This window comes from Lygodium microphyllum, chromosome 14 (genome assembly GCF_053477565.2).
Source record: "Lygodium microphyllum isolate KBCC chromosome 14, Lygodium_microphyllum_v1.1.10, whole genome shotgun sequence".
In the NCBI taxonomy this organism is placed as follows: domain Eukaryota; kingdom Viridiplantae; phylum Streptophyta; class Polypodiopsida; order Schizaeales; family Lygodiaceae; genus Lygodium; species Lygodium microphyllum.
In genome coordinates, this window is record NC_141148.1 from 40,477,967 (window position 1) to 40,501,644 (window position 23,678).

At 40.1% G+C, this 23,678-nt stretch overlaps 1 protein-coding gene across 2 annotated transcripts in view; it reads right to left on the minus strand.

The window, feature by feature from the left end:
- Positions 1–23,678, minus strand: part of DCP1 (decapping 1) — a 55,456-nt gene that overhangs the window by 25,979 nt on the left and 5,799 nt on the right. For both annotated transcript variants that reach the window (XM_087692703.1, XM_087692704.1), the window contains 3 exons: positions 23,255–23,295; positions 23,119–23,168; positions 22,791–22,935 (listed from right to left, as the gene is read on the minus strand). In XM_087692703.1, coding sequence (XP_087548829.1) covers positions 22,791–22,935; positions 23,119–23,168; positions 23,255–23,295 — 236 coding nt within the window. The remainder of the gene's footprint in view (positions 1–22,790; positions 22,936–23,118; positions 23,169–23,254; positions 23,296–23,678) is intronic.

Consider the following 23,678-nt stretch of genomic DNA (forward strand, 5'->3'; position numbering starts at 1 on the left):
TTGTATTTTACATTAGCATAATGATTTGTATTGCCCTTTGCATAACTCCATGCATTGGAGTTACATTCTTGTAAACATACATATGTACTTGCTTTTTCACATATCGCTTATAGCTTCTTCATAGCTTTTTCATTCATCACCGACACCCACTGCTAATTGAAAGAGCTTGTCCATTTCATGATATGTGGATCTAACCATCCCTTTTATTCTCCCCTAGGGCACGGATTACTCAATAGAACGAATACTAATTGAAAACCCACACTTAATGATAAATCAAACCAAAGATTAAAAGCCCTATTTTTTTGTTCATTGCGGTTCCATCCGCCTTTGCAAATTTTGGTAGGCCATTGGGAAGCTAACGAGCACCCTTTGTTCAATGCCTTAGCATCTTTGGGGTGATCACTTGGGCTCTCTTGATAAGATAATCCTCACCTCTATAATCTTGGTAGATCACAACCAACATACGTCTAACTGCTTTAGGGAGTAACGCCTTCGCATAAAAGAAAACCTTGGGCTTGAGCTACTATGGTTCTTTTCTAGTTCCAATTTTAAGCGTCAAAGGGGATATTGAGCTAAAAATGCATCATATGTTCATTAGCCATTTAAAATAGCCCTAAAACTTAATTAATTTTATTACCAAAGAGTATCTATATCACATAAGCCAAACCCTAATTTGGGAGGACCCATCCATCTATAAATAGACAGGCTACCCACCACTTAGCCTCATTCTTGTTTTGCACATTGCTGGTGTATTTCTTAGCTATCCACACCCCATTTGCCGAGGATATCTCAATTCGAGTTGTTATTTGCTACTATCCAACACCTAGCACTTGCTAATCAACTATCTCTATCAGTTTGCGACTAATCTATAACGTACATATACTACTGATCAAGATACCCATGAAACATTTCACTCCAGAGATGTTTCACTCTTGAAATGTTCTATTTCACCCCAAAATGTTTTCACAGTTAAACAAGTCCCAAGCGAAAAGCCAAGGAAAATTGTTAAGTAATATACATGCAATAGTCTTCTCTATAAACAATGAGTTGCGACTTACACATTTACACCATGTGAATCCTTTCATGTCAATAGATGTATATTTCATTATTTATAAAACCTATTTCCTATGTACTACTAGATATAGAGAGAAGTCCATTAGAGTTGGCCACTAAATGAGTGGTCACAAGTTACCCACGTAGTGGGTTAAAGAAAAGATAGTACACACTTCCATCTACATAACCCGATTGGGTGCTTATGATTGAAACTCAAGCATATCAAACTTAGGCTCACATACAAAAAGGATAAATGCCTTGAAGTGTAGACTAGATCCACTAGAACTTACAGTTACAATCTTGTGTAGTCATGAAACGTTTATACAATACACATGTATAGGTTGAAAGCTTAAAATGCACATATCTTTATATAGAAAACTCATATGAAAATTTCAGCATTGTTGACAATTTGGTATGATTATGAAATGTTTGTGCAATGTGCATGTATAGACTGAAAGCTTAATTAAAATGCACATATCTTGCATAGAAAACTCATATGAAGATTTCAGCACTGATTTTGTAATCTACTCATAAAGAGCTTTCACATGACATCTATATTCGTAGGGTTCCTAAATTTTTGAAGATCCTTAAATCTTAGGAGCCTTGAATTGGTCTAAAAATACTAATCTGAAAAATAGGGATAACATTTTAAAAATAGTAAGTTTGAGTTATGGCACTCCTTCCTAAATTTGGTCATTTCTATTGCTGATAGTTCTCAGTACAAAAAGGAAAGCAATAGAGAATAAACAAGTATTAAGATGTTTGTCATACAAGCTTCCAAGCATAATTTTTTCATAGAACAATCATACGTCATACGCAAATGGGTGTGGATATATAACTGGAGTATAATTCACATCCTAGGATTGAATTTAATTTTAAGAAACACTAAAAATGTACCTAGATCTAGTATTTTATACTAAATTGAGTAAGCTAGCTACTAAGATAAATGAAAACTAAAATTTCATTCTATAAATAGCTTTAGTCTACTAGCAAGGCATTTAATGATCAAGATACAAAAATATACCTAGATCTAGTATTTTATACTAAATTGAGTAACCTAGCTACTAAGATAAATGAAAAGTAAAATTTCCTTCTATAAACAGCTTTACTCTACTAGCAAGGCATTTAATGATCAAGATACAACAATGATTTGCCAAAACAAATCCAAATTCTCAATTTTTATTATCTGAGTCCTGGATCCTTACACAATCACAAGCGGAACAAATCCAAAAAAAGCAACATTTTCCCATCCCCTTTATTTGATCCTAAAGATAAGGGGAAGTTTCATATTGATATAAACAAGTTTCACTATATGCTTTGAAAGTAACTTATTTCTCCTCTTTGTATGTATTAAAGATAAGGCACTCCAATCCTCCCACCACTTCACCCCTTATTGCATTCTTACCACATCCTTTGCAATAGCGAGTGCATATCCGCCTACCTCATTCTTATCCATGTTCAACTCATCACATAAAATACCTTGGTTTGCAACATCGTGGAATATACCACTCAATCGCACTCATCCAACCTTCATGCACTTCACTATCACCACCTGGATTGTTTGTTGTCCATATTAGATGCACAACATAAGCAATTACATGTAAAGGGAAATGCAGCAAATCCTATCTATCAACACAAAAGTCCTTAATCTCTTATAATTTGCTAGCATCGATTCCCTCATTGCCCTCTATCTTCTCAAATGATATGTCAACTCATAAACGAGCTCCATTGTTGTAGCTTCTTTATCTGCAAGGTAAAGGATCTTTAAAATAGGTGCACATATCTTCAAAATAGTCTTTACGTCCTACCAAAAAGTGACCCACAAAATGACACTAGCCACTTGCATTGCTTTATCAGTGTGAGACACTCTTCTCAGTCTAATATTCACTCACAACCATGCGTCACAAGCCATTATTGCACCTTTCATCTACTAAGTTTACCAACATAATGAACATGTAAGCAAAGTATATTTGAGTTGGCTTCACTTAGCTCTTTTTTGCTGAATTTGCAATACAATGCTAAAATTGTATAATTTTATGAATGTGACAATCTTTATAGCATTAGCCAATACTCAAGCAACCCAAGGCAATTTCAATATCCTCAAACAAGAGATCCAAGCAATGACAAGTGCATCTAGTAAAGAAAATATTAGGCCATTGTGACTATTAATTGTCCAGCTAGCACCTAGTTTGTTGCATTATCCATACACACATGCACCACATTTTGATGCCCAATATTCTCAAGATCTCATAGATATACTCTCCAGACTTATACTCCACTTGTGTCTACTATCTTCATGAATACAAAACCACATAGGGAAGACACCATGAAATTAATAATGAGTCTAACAATAAGGATTCGACCATCCATTACATAAATTATCGCATCCATAATTTTTCCACTTATCTCTAATATCAAGCAACTCTCTATCAATGCAATTGACTTCATCATTAAGTTCCTTCCTATGAAGCATGTGATAAGATGGTGGCTTATATCTTGGTCTACCTTTCCCAATTGCTTCCACGATGTTCAAAAAGTATGGACTCCACTTTCAAATGAGAAATATCCTCAACATAAAGAAACCTACAAAGGGCAACATCAACAACATTCCTTGCTTGCATGTTCCAAGACTTTTCTAAAAGTCATTGTGATGTGCCCAATTTTTGCTTCTTTGAGCTTTGTCGTTGAATATTACACAAAGTAGAAGCACTTTCACATGCACCTCCAACATTAGGGACATTTACATAGTCACTTACAATGCGTCTTGCCATGCAAACCCTCTCTCAAGTTAGCCACAAACTCATCAATAGTAGCTATATAAGGGTCTACAAATCTTGCTTCCACATGCAATCAACGGGATCTCTACTTCACATGTGTAGGTGCTACGAGCATTTATCCACACCATAATCTTTTAGCCCAAGAAAATAAGCTCTTTTGGGAAGTGGGTCTTCCCAAGTGACACGACTTGCACTTGCGTGTAATTTGCCCCTATCCACATTGCTTCACAATTATTACAAATTTTAGTTTCACATTCTACTTTTTTCTTTCTTCCCTTTTGTGTCGACTTGAAGCAAAAGAATGGGGATGAAGCTTTGTCAAATAGAGACGCTACAACTAATTTTTAAAATCAGAAAATTCAAAGCTTTTAAAGCCAATACTAAAGGGGAAAAGAATGTTTCTAAAGAATTTGAGTTTGATAGCTGCTAATATTGAAAATTTTTGAAATTTTTAACAATTACCGACTTTCTAATCAAAGATCACGGATCCTTAAGCTAATAATAAAAGAAAGAAGAGTGTTTCTCAACAATTTGAGAGTTTAATGGTTGTTATTGTCTAAAATTTCTAAAAATTTCATAAATCTCAAACTTTCTTCCAAGAAATTTACAATAGTAATCAGCCACTCAGACTTGAGAGTCGAGACACAAGAGAGAGAGAGAGAGAGAGAGAGAGAGAAGCAGTCTGATATTCCAAACAAACAAAACAGCATGTGTAAAAGATGAAACAGAGGGAAAAAGCAATAAAAAAAGCTTATTCTTCAACTTTGGGCCACTTGACATTAAGGCTGAAGACTGAATCAACCTGTTGCATAGTCCACAAGCAGGCTTTCCATGTTTTAGGATAGAGAGAAGACACCTTCTTGGGCAAAATCGTAAAGTGGTTTTTATGTTTTTAGCCAAGTGACAACCTTTTTGGCAGAATTGTGATGTTTACTATTTTTTCCGACCCTTTTTTTTCCAAAAAAAGAATGTGAAGTATAAAATAAGATTTTATACTCTTGCTTTTATATTTTTTTAGACATCTGATTGGCCAATCAAACACGTTTAATAAAAACTATGCTTCCAAGTATCCTACAACTTGTCACACCTCATAACATGTGGCTAGACACTCATCTTGTCCTACTCCACTTCCCTTTTTACACTAGCCCTCACATTTTCCTTATAAAGGGAGCTCTTTTTTTCTCATTTTACATCATTTTTCTTAGCTGCAAACTCTTGTACAACAATTGAAGATAGCCTAAAGTTGACCCCATCCATCTACATCATCATCCTCCACTCCTCCCTACTCGAATATCCCCATATTCCCTATTCTTTCGTTGTTTTATAAGACAACAAATCTTACAACAATTTCTTCTCGAGCTATTCTTCCATTTCAATAACAAGAAGCAAATCATATCAATGGAAAAAGACAAATTTTCTCTCTTACTATTCTCACCCTATACATAAATCAATTAATCTTATTGCATAGTAAGTCATACATGTGCGTATGTACATCTTTTCATGATCTCGTGAAAGTAAAAACTACTTCTCCTCACTCTCTAGTTGATTGTAACTAACCTTTTCCCTAAAAAACTTAAATCGAGCAAAAATAAATACCTTTGTCAAAGAGTAGATATGGCCGGGTGGTGATGGCAAGTGGAGGAGTTGCCCATCCTCAACCCTTAATCTTGTCTTCATTACTTTTATATTTTCATATATATAAATTGTCATATTCAGCTTTAAATATTTCTTCTTTCCATTTGTTGAAATATTAAGTCTTGAAAAGAAGCAAATATTATAATTGTTGAGCATACGATATTATTCAGGACCTTTACAACCCTGCAATGTATTTGTTGCATCGAGCATTGTATTTATTCATTATTTAAATTCTTTCTTCTTTTATGTTTACTGTCTTTGTGTTACCCTAACTCTAACTATGTCTCTTGTAATTGGAAGTTGAATTCGCAAGCATCGGATTAAACCCTTGAACAAGGTTCCACAAATCCTATGAGTCAAAGCATGTTGCAAAGGGTTGGACAAAGTAATGAAATTCAACCCACTGAAGTAAGTCGTCACTAAATGTATACCTTGCCGAGGCACAAGTGTCACAGGGACGTGAAATTTTGAGATACTTTAATCTTGTTGATAACATTTGATTAAGTTATTAATCAAATGTGTAAGATTGTTTAGCACATGTGGCACACATGACAAATATTTCATGGTAATAGGCCAAGGACCCGAAGGATGCAGTAAGTGTCAAAGCCAAAAGTTGTGATAAGTTATATCAACTGGACTTTGGGGGTCAATCGGTGTCAATTTTGACCCTAGGATAATTATTTGGCCGATTAGTATTGGTGGTGACGTTAGGGACTAGCATTAATTGATCAATTAATTAATGCTAGTTAGCCAAGGTTGGGAACCACTCCAAGTTGCAAATGAACAAGCCAATTTAATTATGGATGAGCGTATCTAATTTTGGGCAAGGTGAGAAGAGCTGAAATTAATTTTCATGATTATTTAATTCTAAAAATTAATTAAATGGTTGTATAATGCTAAAAAATGGGTTTAGAAGGCTACCACTTGACAAAAATGCCCATACAAAGTGAAAAAACGTTTTAGGAGACTAGGTCTCGGCCATTCAATTAGTTTACAGCTTGGGGGAGGGAGAGAGAGAGAGAGAGAGAGAGAGAGAGAACTATTGGTCCATTTTCTGATCTGAGAACAGCAATTTGCTATAGAAAACTATCTAGGGACCTCAGCAGGTAGGGGACAGCAACGAGTCACCTTCCAAGGGCTGGCAACAGCATTGCTGATCAGGTGACAGCATTTTGGAGGTGTGTGGCAATAAGTGACTGCATCAAATATAAGCTCCAACAACCAACAAGCAGAATTTAGGGTCTTCTAGCAAAGAAAACCACATTTCTCTCTCATCTTCGCTCTCTTACCTTCTCCAACCCACTCAACAATTCTCAACATTTCTCAGCCATTTTGAGTAGATCTCGACCAAATTTGGTTGCCAACAAAGAGATCTCTTCTGTAAAACCTAATTTTTTGCAAAAATCAACGTTTAGCAACCACCATGGAACCCGTGCCAACAGGAGAAGGCATCATACACTAAAATCAATACCTAAAATTCGTAGAATTAACAAGGGTTTCAAATGCCAAGCCATCCGTTGTGAATTGGGGCAACATTAGGCTAGTTGGTGGTTCCATTTGTGCAATTCTTGAGTGAAAATCAAGGGGCAATTGGTCCAAATTGCTTGCTGATTATATGTATAGCAAGGAGCTTTTGGATCAACAAAGGAGATTGTGGAATCTAAACTTGTACTCAATCCTTTAACAATTAAAGTTAAAGAAATACCGAAAGGGACACAAATTTCTGGGCCAACCGTGTGTCTATTGTCCAAGATTGTTAAGCTAAATTATGCATTTCAATTTATGTTTATTTAATGATTGCAGTGATTAAGTGCTTACTACATGCAACACTAAAGTTGGCGTGATGACTCCTCCTGGTTGAACTTCTGAAAGTGGCAATACTTGTTGATAGAAGGTGAATGGCATACCACACATACACATTTGTGCAAACTTTGTTGGGATAAAGGCTCATCTAACCTTCGTATAAAGTACGCGCACATTATTAAGCTGAACATGTGAATACACAATTACGTGCCCTAAGTTTTAATACATTTTATTCTTTGTGTACCAACATATTGTTGGTACACTCATATCGAATAGTACTTTCACTCTGCTCTCTTTCTCTTCAGTCATCACACTCTCACGTCACTCCTCCAACTTCTGCACTACATCCAACTGAGCTCCAACAACTGGTATTAGAGCATCAGGTTCCGCCGATTCTCGAGATTAGACCAGCTGACGGCATGGACTGCTTGACAAGTCTGGTCTGACTTGACGGAATCAGTTAACAACAGCTATGCACAGCTATCATGTTGACGTTGTTGGGAATAAAGGGCCATCGTGCCTTTTATATGTGCACGGGTGTGAACGCACCCTTAGCACACTTGTACTTTCATATATATCTATCTAAAAACCTAAAGTGGTACACACTCCAATTGTACCCAAGAACATCTTGCATCTCTCGCTCTCACTCGCTGCTGTTGCTCACGTGTTTGCTCTTTACCTGACATTTCATCGCCGGACATTGCATCTCCGCAGCGCATCACTCACTTCAAACTGGTATCAGAGCTTCGGCTAACGTGTTCACGCTTCTCGCAGTCCGTGCAGAGCTTCGGTTAAGGTGTTCGTGCTTCTCGCAGTCCACAGGTCACGTTTTTCAGCCAGGCGACATTTCCCAGGTTGCGCGCAGGTCAGTCAGCCATTTTCTGGTCAGCTCGTCACTGTTCTTGGACAGTGTGCAGTCAGGCGTGCAGTTCCAGGCAGCGTGCAGGTCAGGCACAGGTCAGAAGTGACGTGTTTTGCATAGGCGCTGGTCACGCAGGTCACACCAGGTCAGTTCGTGACTTTCCAGGCCACGTGCAGCTGGCGGCAGGTCAAAACGCAGCAGTCGTCACGTTACGGGACACTTTTCGTCAAATTTCTCTTGCAAAATTTTTTTAATTTTCAAAGGTTTACTACAAGCTGCCCCCTTTGCCCACTGACGGGAGTTCGCGCGTGTAAGCATAGTTCTGTGTTTTGGGCAGATTTGAGCCACAAATTTGGGGATTTGTCCGGATTTGACACGAGCAAGACACACAGTGAGATTCTGTCTCAGAAATTGCAGGAATTTGTGACATTTTGCCTCCGAAATTTGGGGCTTTTCATGTACATGTTAAAATTGGGCTGAAATTGACCCAATTTCTTGACATTGATGCACATTGGACCCCGTGCAATTTGGGGCTTTTGCTGTTTGAGCAAAATTTGTGTGCAAATTGGTCATTTTATGTACATGCGGGTTTAATTTCATGCAATTTGGACGCCCGACACTTGAAAATTTTGGGGGTTTTGCTGAAATTGCTTCATTTTGGCAAAATTGGTCTACTCTATGCATGTCAGAGACAGTGCAGATGTATGGTTGATGTTTTGAGTACAAAACTTTGGGGCTTTTGACCGTGCGGGTCAAATTTTATGCCCGTGGGTGCATGTACAGCAGAAATTGCAGCTAAAATTTGGGACTTCTCATGTAATGTGATGTATTTGTCCTTGGAACAGCTGTCATCAGTTGTGAAGTGCTGTAGCACAACATTTGGTGCTTCTAAAAATTGATTTGCAGATCTGAAATTTCTGCTTTTAACTGGTACTTATTGCTGGTTGGTACTTGTTTGTACCTTGGTCACTTGTTTGACAGTTTGGGCCTGCATTTGCTGAATTTGTGGTCATATTTTGGACTGAAAATCATGGCTGGCAGCAGCGATAGCAGCCATCTTATGCACATCAAGAAACTTGAAGGTGCACATAATTTTGCAGCGTGGCAAAAGCAATGCTACAATATCCTGTTGCAGAAGAAGCAGGCTAAGCCGATCAAGGCCGAAGGGGTAAAGCCCGCAGATGTGGAACAAGATGACTGGGATGAGTTGAACGAGCTTGCACGCTCGACCATTGAGCTATCTGTCTCTGATGCTCTGCTGTTTAGCATAGAGGGTTTGGACACTGCCTATGCCATTTGGACTAGACTGGAGGAATTGTATGCTCAGAAGAGTGCAGCTAGTAAGGTGTATTGGCTAAAAAAGCTTATGGATTTGCGGATGAAAGAAGGAACTGCTATGTCAAATCATCTGAATGAATTCAATTTTCAGCCAACTGGTTGCTTTGAAGTTTGTCATTGATGACGAGTTTAAAGCTACCTTTCTGCTTTGCACTCTACCAGAGAGTTGGGATACATTCAGGACTGCCTTGAGTAACTCGAATGCTATGCTTATGTATTCTGACGTGAAAAGCTCTTTGCTTATGGAAGAGATGAATAGGCAAAATAATGCATCAAGTAAGTCGTCTAGTGCCTTGCATACCAGGGGCAGATCACAGCAGAAGGGAAAATCTGATGGCAAGGGTCGCAGCATGTCTCGCGGCAAGAATGTGGAATGCCACCACTGTGGCAAGAAGGGTCACTTCAAACGTGACTGTTACAAGTGGAAGAAAGAGAAAGGGAAAGGCAAGAAGACAGAGGACAGCAAGGAAGAGAAGAAAGAGAGCCAGCCCAAGAAGAGCAGCGTCAAGATCGAAGAGTTGAATGTAGTCACTCAGGACAGTGACAGTGGAAACGATGTACTCTTCGTGTCTTCATGTTTTGATGCCCATGCATTGGTTGCCGATTCGGCTGATGACATGCATACCTGGATTTTAGATTCGGGTGCCTCCTTTCATGTCACCCCTTACAGAGATTGGTTTTCCGATTATACAGGCGGTCGACATGGTGTTGTCCATCTCGGGGACAACTCAGCATGTGATATTGCAGGCATTGTGCAGCTTCAGTTTCAGCATGGTTCTGTCTTTACTCTTCAGAATGTTCGTCATGTACCTGAGCTCAAGAAGAGCTTAATCAGTACTGGGCAGCTAGATGATGATGGTTATCATACCACATTTGGCGATGGAAAATGGAAGATCAGTACAGGATCTAGAGTCATTGCCAGGGGTTCAAAGAGTGATACTCTGTATCCTCTTCATGTATCTAGTGTGCGTGACCATGTTGTCGCAGTAACCGAGCAGCCAAGTGTTTCTTTGTGGCATGGCCGGTTAGGACACATGAGTCAAACAGGAATGAAAGTTCTTTCTCGTTTGGGTTACTTGCCTTGTCTCCGTTATGCTGATTTTGAGCATTGTGATCATTGTGTCTATGGTAAGCATGCGCAGACATCTCATAAGAAATCTCTTTCTTTGAAATCTTCACCTCTAGAGTTAGTACATTCAGATGTATGTCAGATGCCAGGATTGTCTTTGGGGGGAAAGAAGTACTTTGTCACCTTTGTCGATGATGCTACACGGAAGGTATGGGTTTACCCCATTCGTAGCAAGGATGAAGTACTTGACAAGTTTAAAAACTTCTTGGCATTGGTTGAAAATCAGACTGATAAGACACTTAAGTGTCTTCGCTCTGACAATGGTGGGGAATATGTGTCCAAGGCCTTTCAGGCATTTTGTGACAGCAAAGGGATAAAAAGGGAGCTCACTGCCCCTCATAATCCACCCCAGAATGGAGTTGCAGAGCGTGTGAACAGGACTATACAGGATAAAGTCCGTACTATGCTGTCTCATGCTCCATTACCCCATGGTTTTTGAGCAGAGGCTGTTATGAAAGCCGTTCACTTGATCAATCGGTCACCAAACAGGTCTTTGGGGGGGGGAGTCCCTCAGGAAGCGTGGTCGGGCAAGCCACCTTCTTATGCTCATTTACGAGTGTTTGGCTGCGAGGCTTTTGTGCACATTCGTAAGGAAGACCGCAGCAAACTTGAGCCAAAGTCCTGTAAATGCATATTCCTAGGATATGGTGACGAGGGTGAAATGGGGTATAGATTGTGGGATCCCGTGAAAAGGAAAGCAGTGCGCAGCAATGATGTTATCTTCCGGGAAGGTCGCATGCATAAACAGCCCGAAAAGACTGAGGAGGTTCGTAGGGTTGTATTCCGGGAAGAAGTACCTTTTGGACAGCAAAATGTGCCCGCTGTACAGCAGCAAATACCTGCTGTAAATGAACCTGCGAATGCAGAAAATGATGCTGGAAATGATCAGCCAGCCATTGCCCATAATGATGAGCCACTAAATGTGCAGGAACAGCCAGGACAGCAAGCTGTTAATGTTGATTTGCAGGCTGAAATGCCAGGACAGCAAGCTGTAAATGATAATATGCAGACTGAACAGCCAGCAAACAATGATCATTGGGTTAGGAGATCGTCTAGGGCTACTAGACAGCCCGACAGATTCGTTCCTGGTGCAAATAATGTGGCCGATTATGTCATGATCACTGACTGTGGTGAGCCGTCATGCTTCAAGGAAGCAATGGACAGACAAGACAGCAAGAAATGGTATAAAGCCATGCTGTCAGAGATGGAATCTCTTGAGAAAAACGGCACTTGGGACTTGGTGCAGTTGCCTAAAGGGCAAAAAACGCTTCCATGCAAATGGGTTTATAAGATGAAGGTCACTTCTGGTTCCTCGCCAAAGTACAAAGCCAGATTGGTTGCTAAGGGGTACAAGCAGGAACATGGAGTTGATTTTGATGAGATCTTCTCTCCTGTAGTCAAAATGACTACATTGAGAACCATTTTGGGCTTGGTTGCAGCTGAAGATATGGAGCTCATACAGATGGATGTAAAGACTGCATTTTTACATGGTGATCTGCATGAAGACATATATATGCAGCAGCCTGAAGGGTTTGTGGCTAAAGGCAAAGAGAAGATGGTATGTAAGCTCAAATGGAGTTTGTATGGGCTGAAGCAAGCACCAAGAGAATGGTATCATGAGTTTGATACATTTATGCAGTCTCAAGGTTTTCAAAGAAGTCAAGTGGATCACTGCTTGTACACCAAGAAGGTCGCAGATGGCAGCCTAATTATCTTGGTTCTGTATGTTGATGACATGCTGATTGCTGGCAGGGATATTCATGCCTTGGATTCGTTGAAGCAAAGTCTTCATGGCAGCTTTGACATGAAGGATCTTGGTGATGCAAATCACATTCTTGGCATGCGAATACTCAGAGATAGGTCCAAAGGATTACTCTTTCTATCTCAACGGGAGTATGTCTCTAAGGTTTTGCAGCGTTTCAATATGGAGGGGGAGAAACCAATTGGTGTTCCATTGCCTCCATATGTGAAACTCAGTGCAGAGGACAGCCCTACATCTGATGATGAGAAGGCTGAAATGGCCAAGATTCCATATGCTTCAGCTGTTGGCAGCTTGATGTATGCTATGGTTGCTACACGTCCTGACATTGCCTTTGCAGTGGGAGTGGTTAGCAGATATATGGCAAACCCTGGCAAAAAGCATTGGAAAGCAGTGAAAGGTATTATGAGATACCTCAAAGGCACAAGTGATTTGTGCATCTGCTTTGGAAAGCAGAAGGCATCTGTCGTTGGCTTTACGAATGCAGACTATGCTGGTCATGCGGACTGTAGAAAGTCCACTTCTGGGTATGTGTTTTTACCTTCACAGGAGGAGCAGTCTCTTGGATCTCCAGGCTACAAAAGTGTGTTGCATTGTCTACTACAGAGGCAGAGTATGTGGCTGCTACTGAGGCATGCAAGGAGGCTTTATGGCTTTCACGTCTGGTGGGAGATCTTGGCATTACAAAGTTACCCGTTCTTCATTGTGATAGTCAGAGTGCTATCATGCTAGCACGGAATCCCGTCTTTCATGCAAAGACGAAGCACATACAGGTGAAGTATCACTTCATTAGAGATATACTTGACAGCAAGAGCATTGAGCTTGTCAAAGTGCATACAGATGATAATCCTGCAGATCTTCTCACGAAGGGTCTTCCAGCAGAGCGGTTTGCTCATTGCCGACAGATGATGGGAGTTGGATAGATATATGTATTTCAGCTTTGTACATACTTAGACTTAGTTGATTCTTTTCTCCTCTTAAGGCACATTGCCTTTAGGTGGGAGGTTGTTGGGAATAAAGGGCCATCGTGCCTTTTATATGTGCACGGGTGTGAACGCACCCTTAGCACACTTGTACTTTCATATATATCTATCTAAAAACCTAAAGTGGTACACACTCCAATTGTACCCAAGAACATCTTGCACTCTCGCTCTCACTCGCTGCTGTTGCTTACGTGTTTGCTCTTTACCTGACATTTCATCGCCGGACATTGCATCTCCGCAGCGCATCACTCACTTCAGACGTGAAGGACACAAACCAATGACAGGCGGAACCAAGATCAGGCAAGGTGCTAGGCATGTGGCAACCAGTGGGCAGTAGTTGCAATGTGAAGCAAGCAACACCACCAAGCACACGTGGCGGACAAGTCACGGGCAAGTGACGCTACAAGGAATCACAACCACCTGCAAGGCACACGCAAGCACCAAGCGGTGACGGTGCGACAAGCAACGAGGTCGACAGCAACACAGCACGGCGGGTCAACGGACCCGCCCCCCTTCCAATAATTTTTTTTTAAATCAAATTTTAAAAAAAACCCTTTAACTTTTTACTTCTCCCTTTTTTCTTTTGACCGGGGTTTACACCTGGAAGCACAGGTCACAAATCTGTGCAAATCTGGCCTAGAAATTTGGAGCTTTTCCAAGATTTGATTCCGTTTGTGTCTGGCAGTGACATTCGTGTCAAAAATTACAAACATTTTGCGTGGTGATCTCAATCAAATTGGGGATTTTGCCAAATTTGTCAGAATTTCGCTATTTTGAGTAAAATTTCTTGACATTGGATCCCAAAAAATTGGGGCTTTCCATGTTTTGCCCGTGTGGCGACTGGTTCATGTACAAACTGCAGAGATCTATTTCTAGTTGAGAAAGAACAGCAGTGTGTTTGCTCGTTCGGCTTGTGCTTTTGCATTTTAGGGGCATTTACTCTTGTGTTCGTGATAAAATGGCTGCAACTTCTTCCAATTCAGACATCAAGAGTTTAATGGAAATCAAACAGTTTGATGGTCATGGCCTTGATCTTTGAAAAGACCGTATGCAGGGGGCATTTTGTTCCTAAAGGATTGTAAGGATGCTTTGCAAGAAGATAAACCCGCACTAATGTCTAATGCAAATTGGGCCTGAGTCAACAAAAAGGCTATGGCATACATTAAGATGGGTGTACTGATGACATCTTGACAGACATTAAGTGTTTAGATACAAGTTATGCAATATGGGAGAAGCTGAAAACTACCTATGAGATCACCACACCTGTTAATCGAGTGCATTTAATGTGCAAGTTGGTGAACATGTGAGTGGATGAGTCAAAGTTTGCAGCTGAGCACTTGAGTGCATTTACAGGCATTTTAAATCAGCTCAAGGATGCAAATTGAGACTTTGATGATAAGTTGAGGGTAATCTTTTTTATCATGACATTGCCTGACTCTTGGGAGACCTTGGTGGTTTCTCTCAACAATAACCCCAATATCTCATATGATGGAGTGAGGGGTTTAATCTTGAATGAAGAAATTAGACGTATGTCTAGTGGAGAAGGCAGCAACTCAGCTTATAATGTAAGAGGCAGAGCTGAAAAGAAAAATGTAAATGCAAGACATACAAAACAGGAGCAAGAGCAAAGGAAAGGAAAAGAGTGACATTACTTGCTATCACTATGGTCAGAAGGGCCACAAGAAACCTGATTGCAAGTATTACAAGAAGGAACAAGAGAGAAATAAGAATGCAAGAGATAAGGGGGAAAAAAAAAGGATAAGACAGATGCATCTCAGGCACTCAAAGGCAAGGAAAATGCCAATGTGGCCTCTAGTGTGGTCATAGAGGAGCTTTCAGATACAGAGGCTGATATATTATGTGCAGTTGATTATGATGCCCTTGTATGCCACATACCAAGGCTGATGTGATTGATGCACTTTTGTTAGTTGATGATGGTGTCACTCAGACTTGGATTGTAGACTCTAGTGCCTCTTACCATGTAACTCATTGCTTGGAGTGTTTTGCTATGTTCAATGCATGCAGTTATGGAAAGTGTGTGTCTTGGAAATAACCATGCTTGCAACATTGATGGGATTGGCATTGTACACTTGTCTTTAGACATGTCAGACATGTGCCTGGCATTGAAAAGAGTTTACTATCTGTTGGTCAGCTTGACTTGCATGGTTACACTACACTATTTGGTGGTGGTTTGTGGAAAGTGAAAAAGGGTTCCATGCTGATTGCAAAAGGAACCAAGAAGGGCACTTTATATTGTTTGCATTGTAAAGCCTTGAATGGCAAGTTCTTGCAGTTGCTGAAATTTGCAGTCACTTGGAGTTATGGCATAAGAGATTAGGCCATATAAGCCAGAAAGGACTTGATGTCCTTACCTCTCTGAAGAGGGTTGATAGAAAAGGCTCTAAACTTGACTTTTGTGATGAGTATCAGTTTGGAAAGCAAATAACAAATTCCTTTTACTCTAATGTCTCTCATAAGTCCAATGTCTTGGACTTAATGCATTCTGATGTATGTAGTATGCCTGTGAAATCGTTAGGTGGTGCTGCATATTTTATCTCCTTTATAGATGATTGTTCCAAAAAGATTTGGGTATACCTATTGAAAAAGAAAAGTGAAGTGTTTGCTGTTTTTAAAACTTTTCATGCATTTGTGACCACTCAAATAGGTAAAAAGCTGAAATGCTTGAGAACTAATAATTTTGGTGAGTTCACATCAACTGAATTCAAGTCCTTTTGTGACTTGCATGGAATTAAGAGAGAGCTTACAATCCCTTACAACCCTTCTTCAAATGGGGTGGCTAAAAGATACAATAGGACTTTATGTGAAATAATGCGGTGCATGCTGTCCACTGCTAATCTCCCTCATGAATTTTGGGGAAAGGCACTCAAAACCGTGGTTCACATTTGCAACCGCTCTCCAAACATATCCTTAAATAATGGCATCCCTCAGGAGGTTTAGTCTAGCAAATCGGCCTCATATGACCATTTACACATACTTGGTTGTGATGCTTTTGTGAAAGTTAGACATGAGCTGAGGAACAAACTTGACCCAAAATTCACCAAAGGCATTTTCATGGGCTATGGTGATAAGGGTGAATTTGGCTACAAAGTGTGGTTACCTCAGTCCAAGAAAATTATTCGCAGCCGTAATGTTGTGTTTAATGAGGCAAAGTTGCTGAAAGGTACTTTAGCCTCTAATGAAGATATGAAAAAGGTCAAATTTCAAAGTTTGCGGCCACCTATTATTTTAGAAAATGAGCCTCATGGTGCTGTACCACAGGCTGAAACTGATGATCAATCGGTTATTTTTGAGCCAGATGATGATGGACAGCAAATAGGAGCACAAGGAGGTCATGGACAGCAAGATAGACTTGTTGATTATGAGAATGCATGTGCTGATAATGAAAATGAAGGTGTTGTACAGCATGAACAGCATGCTGAAAATGGCTTACAGCAGCCAATAAATACTGAAAATAATATACCTCTAGATGTAGATCCAATTCCTGAAAATGTTGATCATTGGGTATGCAGGGCTACGCGCGTCAGAAGGCAACCACATAGGTTTAACCCCTCCTTGCATTATGTGATGCTTACAGATGAGGGTGAGCCTCTTACATACAAAGAGGCCAAGTCATGTGAATTCAGTAATAAGTGGGAGCTAGCTATGCAAGAACAAATTAAATCTCTATATGCAAATGATACTTGGGATCTTGTGTCATTGCCCAAGGGAAGGAAGCCACTTCCAAACAAATGGGTGTAAAAAGTAAAGACAGTTGATGGGAAATCCAAGTACAAGGCAAGACTAGTTGCCAAAGGGTATGCAGAAAAGGAAGGGATTGACTTCGAAAAGGTCTTCTCACCTGTTGTGAAGATGACCACTCTACGTGTGCTTTTTACTCTCACTGTTGTATTGGACTTAAGAGCTGTATCAAATGGATGTAAAAACAGCTTTCTTGCATGGTGACATTGATGAGGAAATCTACATGAAACAGCTGGAGGGCTTTGTAGTTCCTAGAAAAGAGCAGATGGTGTGTAAACTAAAACGCAGCCTGTATGGGCTGAAGCAAGCACCACGGCAGTGGTACAAAAAGTTTGACAATTTATGCTATCTCATGAGTTTACATGCAGCCATGAAAATCATTCCTTGTACATGAAAAAGGATACAGATGGCAACCCCATCATACTTGTTTTGTACGTGGATGATATGTTGCTAGCTGGGAAAAGGAAAAGTACCTTGGATGCTCTCAAAAATCAGCTGAAATCAGCTTTCTCCATGAAAGATTTGGGGAATGCAGAGCATATTTTGGACATGAGGATTCGCAAAGATAGAATGCAGAAATTGCTGTTTTTATCTCAAGAAAAGTACATTGAAAAGGTATTGGACAGATTTAACATGGCTGACACTAAGCCTTTTGGGATACCCTTACCTCCTTATCTTAAGCCTAGTAAAGCTAACAGTCCAAAAGATGACGTGGAAGCAAATGCTATGAAGGGAGTCCCTTATGCATCAGCTTGTGGCTCTCTTATGTATTCTATGGTTGCTACTCATCCAAACATTGCTCATGCACTGGGAGTTGTTAGCAGATTTATGTCAAAACCTGGCAAAATACATTGGGAGGTTGTCAAGTGTATTCTTAGATACCTCAAGGGTACCCAAAGAAAGTGTATTTGCTATGGGTAAGGTGCACTTAGTTTGTAGGGTTATTGTGAAGCAGACATGGAAGGAGACTTGGACACTCATAGGTCCACCAACGGATGTCTCTACAGATGCTGGTGGGGCTGCCTCTTGGTGTTCCAAGTTGCAGAACATCGTCGCACTGAGTACCGCTAAAGCTGAATACATATCAACTACTGAAGCTTCTAAGGAAGTTATATGGTTGAGCAAACTTGCAAAGGATCTCCGCATGTCTATGTGTACTGCAGTTTTGGGATGTCATAGCCAGAGTGCTGTGTATCTGGTTAAGAATGCCATGTATCATTCACACACAAAGCATATAGATCTGCGATATCACTTCATCAGACAGATTCTGGAAGATGGTCAAATCACATTGACCAAGATCAAAACACGGGACAACCCTGCAAATGTTCTCACTAAAAATCTAAGCAAAGCTCAACATGAGCATTGCATACGACTAGTGCGTGTTGGTTAAAGGTTCAGTTCGAACCTTTAAGTGGGAGATTGTTGGGATAAAGGCTCGTCTGACCTCCCTGTAAAGTACACGCACATTATTAAGTTGTGCATGTGAATGCACCCTTACGTGCCCTAAGTATAAATATATTCTATTCTTTGTGTACCAACATATTGTTGGTAAACTCATATCGAATAGTACTTTCACTCTGCTCTCTCTCCCTTCAACCGTCACACTCTCACGCTCACTCCTTCAACTTTTGCACTGCATCCAGCTGAGCTCCAAAAAACTTCATGGCCATCTCAATGATGTTTGAATATTGATTTACCATGGATAGATACACTTGTGTGTAGGACCTCAATGGTGCTTCATTCGGAGGATAAAACCCACCATCATTGCACCTCCACTACCCTAGTCAAAGATAGGGATGGTTCTTGTGGGTACGTACTTAAAGGATAGATACACCAATGTTGTGAATTATGAAATAGATGAGTACCTATAAACAGCAAGAGGAATCCCTGAAGTGGGTACTAAGCAAAATCTCCAAAATCTGCAAGTGAATGAGAAGTAATACTTGATCTTCTTGATCCACCTCCATTAGCATTCACTTATTAGGGTGGGTCAAGGTTATCATGAATACTTATATCTATGGCTTGCACATAGAACAAGTTAACAAAGGACTTGCAAAATATACAATTTGTACACCTTGCACCTATTCCCACGAAACTAGATAAGACAAGGCGTGGCATAGCTTCCATGTTAATGTGTTCTCTTTGGATATTCAGGTCAAAATCCCAATCAACTTCAATCTCAAACTACCGATCCACCTTTCTCTAAGATGAAGACATGGCCATTAGGATGATAAGCCAAAAGGGTGGAAGTATGACAAGGTAGATCTCAAGCATAAAGACTTAACCATGTTAGACACTCCCACATCTTTGCCTCAAGATCTCCACATATTTATATCGAGTGAGAAGATACATGGATCTTAGAGGAATCCCTTTAACAAAGGACTTGCAAAATATACAATTTGTATACCTTGGCTTGATTCCTATGGAACTGGATAAGACAAGATGTAGCATAGCTTCTATATTAATGTATTCTCTTTGGGTATTAAGTTCAAAATCCTAGTCAACTTCAATCTCAATCTACGATGCACCTTTCTCTAAGATGAAGACATGGTCATTGAGATGATACAGCCAAAAGGGTGGAAGTATAACAAGATAGATCTCAAGCGTAAGGGCTTAACCATGTTTAACTCTCCCATGTCTTTCCCTCAAAATCTCCACATACTCATATCAAGTGAGAAGATAGGTGGATCTTAGAGGAATCCCTTCAATCTAAGGGTAATCTTGTGTTTGGAAAGGAGACTAGGGTTATCATTCTCTAAGAGCCTCCAATGAGAGGGGTATATGCATTGAGAAGACAGCCTCCTAGGAGAGATTACTTTAATGATGAGAGCTGAGACATCTCTTCTTGCCCTCTCACACCCTCTTGAATGCCAAGCTTTTTTTATCAAGGTCATAGTTCCCATGAAACCCATTTCATAAGGTTAGAAAACTCGTTTCATACCTAGAAGTTTCATAAACGTATCAAACACCTATTTCCAACTTTCACAAATGCCATACCCTAAATGTCTTGGACTTTTGCAATCATCATTTATCATGGATTTACTTAACACATTGGCATGGATATTAACATTTATTGCTGAAGTTTTGTTTTGAGTTGTTATCCATGATGATTACATGTATTGATGGCTTCTTTTACAATGTTGAGCATAGATAGTGAACCATGATCCATGCAAAGATTTACTTAACACATTGGCATGGATATTAACATTTATTGCTGAAGTTTTGTTTTGAGTTGTTATCCATGATGATTACATGTATTGATGGCTTCTTTTACAATGTTGAGCATAGATAGTGAACCATGATCCATGCAAAGATTGATGTTATATCAAATGTTCATTTGCATTATATACAATAATGAATGATGTCAATTTGTGTTTTCTACGTCACATGGGTCATATAGTATGTGTATATAGAACTTCCATCTTTTTTATATCTTGAATGAAACCAGTTTTTAACATTCTACAAAACTTGTATGAAACCTATTTCATACCTCCCATTTCAGAAACCCTTGGCAACTATGATCAAGGCTTGCGTGCTAGTTGAAAGCACCTAGCTCTAATACCATAATGCAATCCTTTGGACAAAATATTTGAGATGACTCCAGGCAGCAAAAATGCAAGTATGCTGGCTACGATGGCAACTCCATGAAAAGTAAGATGAGGAGCAATGTTGTCATGAGCTGGCTGTCCACAACTAGCAGCAAAATGCAAGTATGCTGATGATGAAACATAGATGGCAGCAGGTCGTCTGATGATGGCAGCAACTGAATATCCTCCATATGTTAAAAATGTAGATGCAGAAGGGCATGCAACTGCTCCAAAAAGTTGAGCAAAGGTTGGAAACTGGTTGCAACAGCTAGAAAGAACTCCAAGATGGCTGGCAACTGCAATGGAGGGCTGGATAAAACTAAAGCAGGCTGGTCGAAGCCTGGTAGATACCTCCAACGGGCTGGCGATGACCTCCTACAACCTAGGGGTGTGGGCAGCACGTCAAGATGGCTGGCTGGTTATGATGCTCAAATATGCCCACAACATGCTCTATTTATAGAGAATTTTGGGCATTTGTCCTACTGTTCAAGATCGGGCCTTTTCTTTTTGGCAATTTGCTTTTTGGGGCTATTTCAAGGAGGATAAAATAAGCATTAATCCATATTGATTTTTAAACTAATGCATGCCGTAATTTCAGTAGCTCAACAGGCTACACCCTTGCCACCCAAGATACAAGTTCTGTCAAAGTGCAAGAAATGCGGAAGCGTATGACTAAATTGAAAGAAAAGACATGAACACGGAGAGAAGAGAAACAAGAGAAAGAGGCAGCTGAAGACTGCAGAGTATGAATGCTGAAGACTGAAGAAGAATCTGTACAACAGGCTGTCGGAGTATCACCCGCCAGAGGTCTCCCTCTCTCTCTCTGCTGCAGAAAACTGAAATTTGAATGTGTGAGACCCCTGTGCAGGCAGGCTATAAATAGCCTGAAATAAACTAATAAAATACAGCAGGTCAGCCAGTTGAAAACTGGCTGACTGCAACAATCTGAATATAATAATAATAATAATCAGTAAAATGCTACGACTGCTGCCTAACTGCCACATGGCACCTGTCCACCCTGCCCGGTCTGCCCAAACTGCAAAATAAATGCTGCGACTGCATCAAAGCTGTCCAACTGCTCCAAACTGGGTAAATCTGCCCTAAAACTATCCTGACACAGCCTGTGCAAATCTTGGGGATGACCAAAGCTCTAAGAAATTCACCATAGAGACTTCCACAATCTGGCCCTTGCAAATTTACTACAGTTGTAGTCTGACCTCACATTCCACAATCCTTACATGCATCTTCTGCCAACTGCATTTCACACCATACCAGACCACCAAGCACAACACAATGATCACAATCAGGATAGTAAAGCCTGCCTGAATAGAGGGGTCACTCTGGGCTCCAATATTCACAAGCAAGCACAAGTAAGATTTCTATATTTAAGCAGTCATTGTCTACAAGACACCATCTAGTTACACGCAAAAACTAACCAACATAGAAGAGTTCAAGACATTTACAGCATAAGCTAGACATTTACAGCGTAAGCTAAGAGTGTAAGACAGATTTCTTGAGCAGTACTGTCTACCAAATCAGAGCCTAGAACTGAGGAAAAAACACTGTAGGACAGTTTAAGACATTCTGGGACATATAGTCCAAAAGCCACTTCAAATTCACCTTAATAAAGGCTATAAGGGCTGCAAGTATGCCAACATAGACAAACTTTATCTACACAATTTCTCTAGATAGGAAAGTTTATACAGCATTGCAAAGACAACTGATAGACGAGGTCACTTTTCATAACATCTCCTGATAGGAATGTTTATACAGCAACTCAAAGACAACCCCTTCTTTCCCCTCAGGCATGAATGAGAGTGTAGGGAGGTCTGCAAAGCAGCTTAATAGTGAACCCTTGAGATCCAGGAACACTCAATTATTTCCCTCCACTATTTGTTTAATCTTAACAGACTACAAACCTGAAACTAAAAATCCAAGGCTTGCCTATCTACATTTCCTTGTCCAAAACTACTTAAAAGCACCAGTTGTCTACATAGCAAGTTACTGGCTTAAACTCTAATCTTAGAAGTAATCAAGTGGGTCAGTTCAGGAATTGACATCAATAAATAACTAAACACCTTTGCACGATTTAAGCAGATTAAAACCTTGAAAAAAGATTTGCAACATCTTCGCATTCTCGAGAATTGTAGAACCAAATGCCATTAACCTCCTGAGCAGCATTTCGATAGAGTAAGTATGGTACTTGGACGTCATACTCAAAGTCATCAAGTAGATCTTCCACCAGATTTTCTGGATAAAATGAGCATTGAAGTGTCTTAGAAGAAATCCAAGTAACCTACTTTGAAGCAAAGAAGGGATGGTAAAACACTTACAAGTAGAACTCAAGGCAACTCACACATTGCACATAACCAATGAAAAAAGAGTAGCATAAAGACATTCATTAAAAGCATGAGTCCAGAACAGTAGGCATGCCTGTGCTACGCCGATTCATCACAATAAACTGAAAACGTGGCTTCGTCCTCCTGTAACAACAATTCTCAGGTCACAAGCAACATTTTAATCTAAGTAATGTTCTAGCAAGAAAGTTTGGAAAGCAGTTGAAACTTACCTTTTCACAACAAAAAGTGACCCTTCCACATCCTTTCGACTCTGCAGATGGGGGATAATAAAGAGTTGGAAAAAAAAGGAAAGGACCCCTCTTTTCATGTGTCACACCCTCAAATCAAAACTGAATGTGTGTTGAAGAATTAAAATGAAGCTTCCACTCTCGTGAATCTGTTTTTAAATGTTCCATTTACATAAGTAATTACCCACAGAACCCAAGAAAAAGCATCAGCTGTTAACAGAGTTTTTGTAGAAAGATCCATGCGAATAGATGGACCAGCTGTACATTAGCAAACAGCACAGTCAGTGTGCTACATCAGCAAGCTGTATCCACCATGTTTAGGGTGCCACATCAGTAAGCATTCCAAGCAACCACATCTACAGTTTGACAGGACCAGCAGACCCAAAGCAGTTCTGCCAACGGGTCT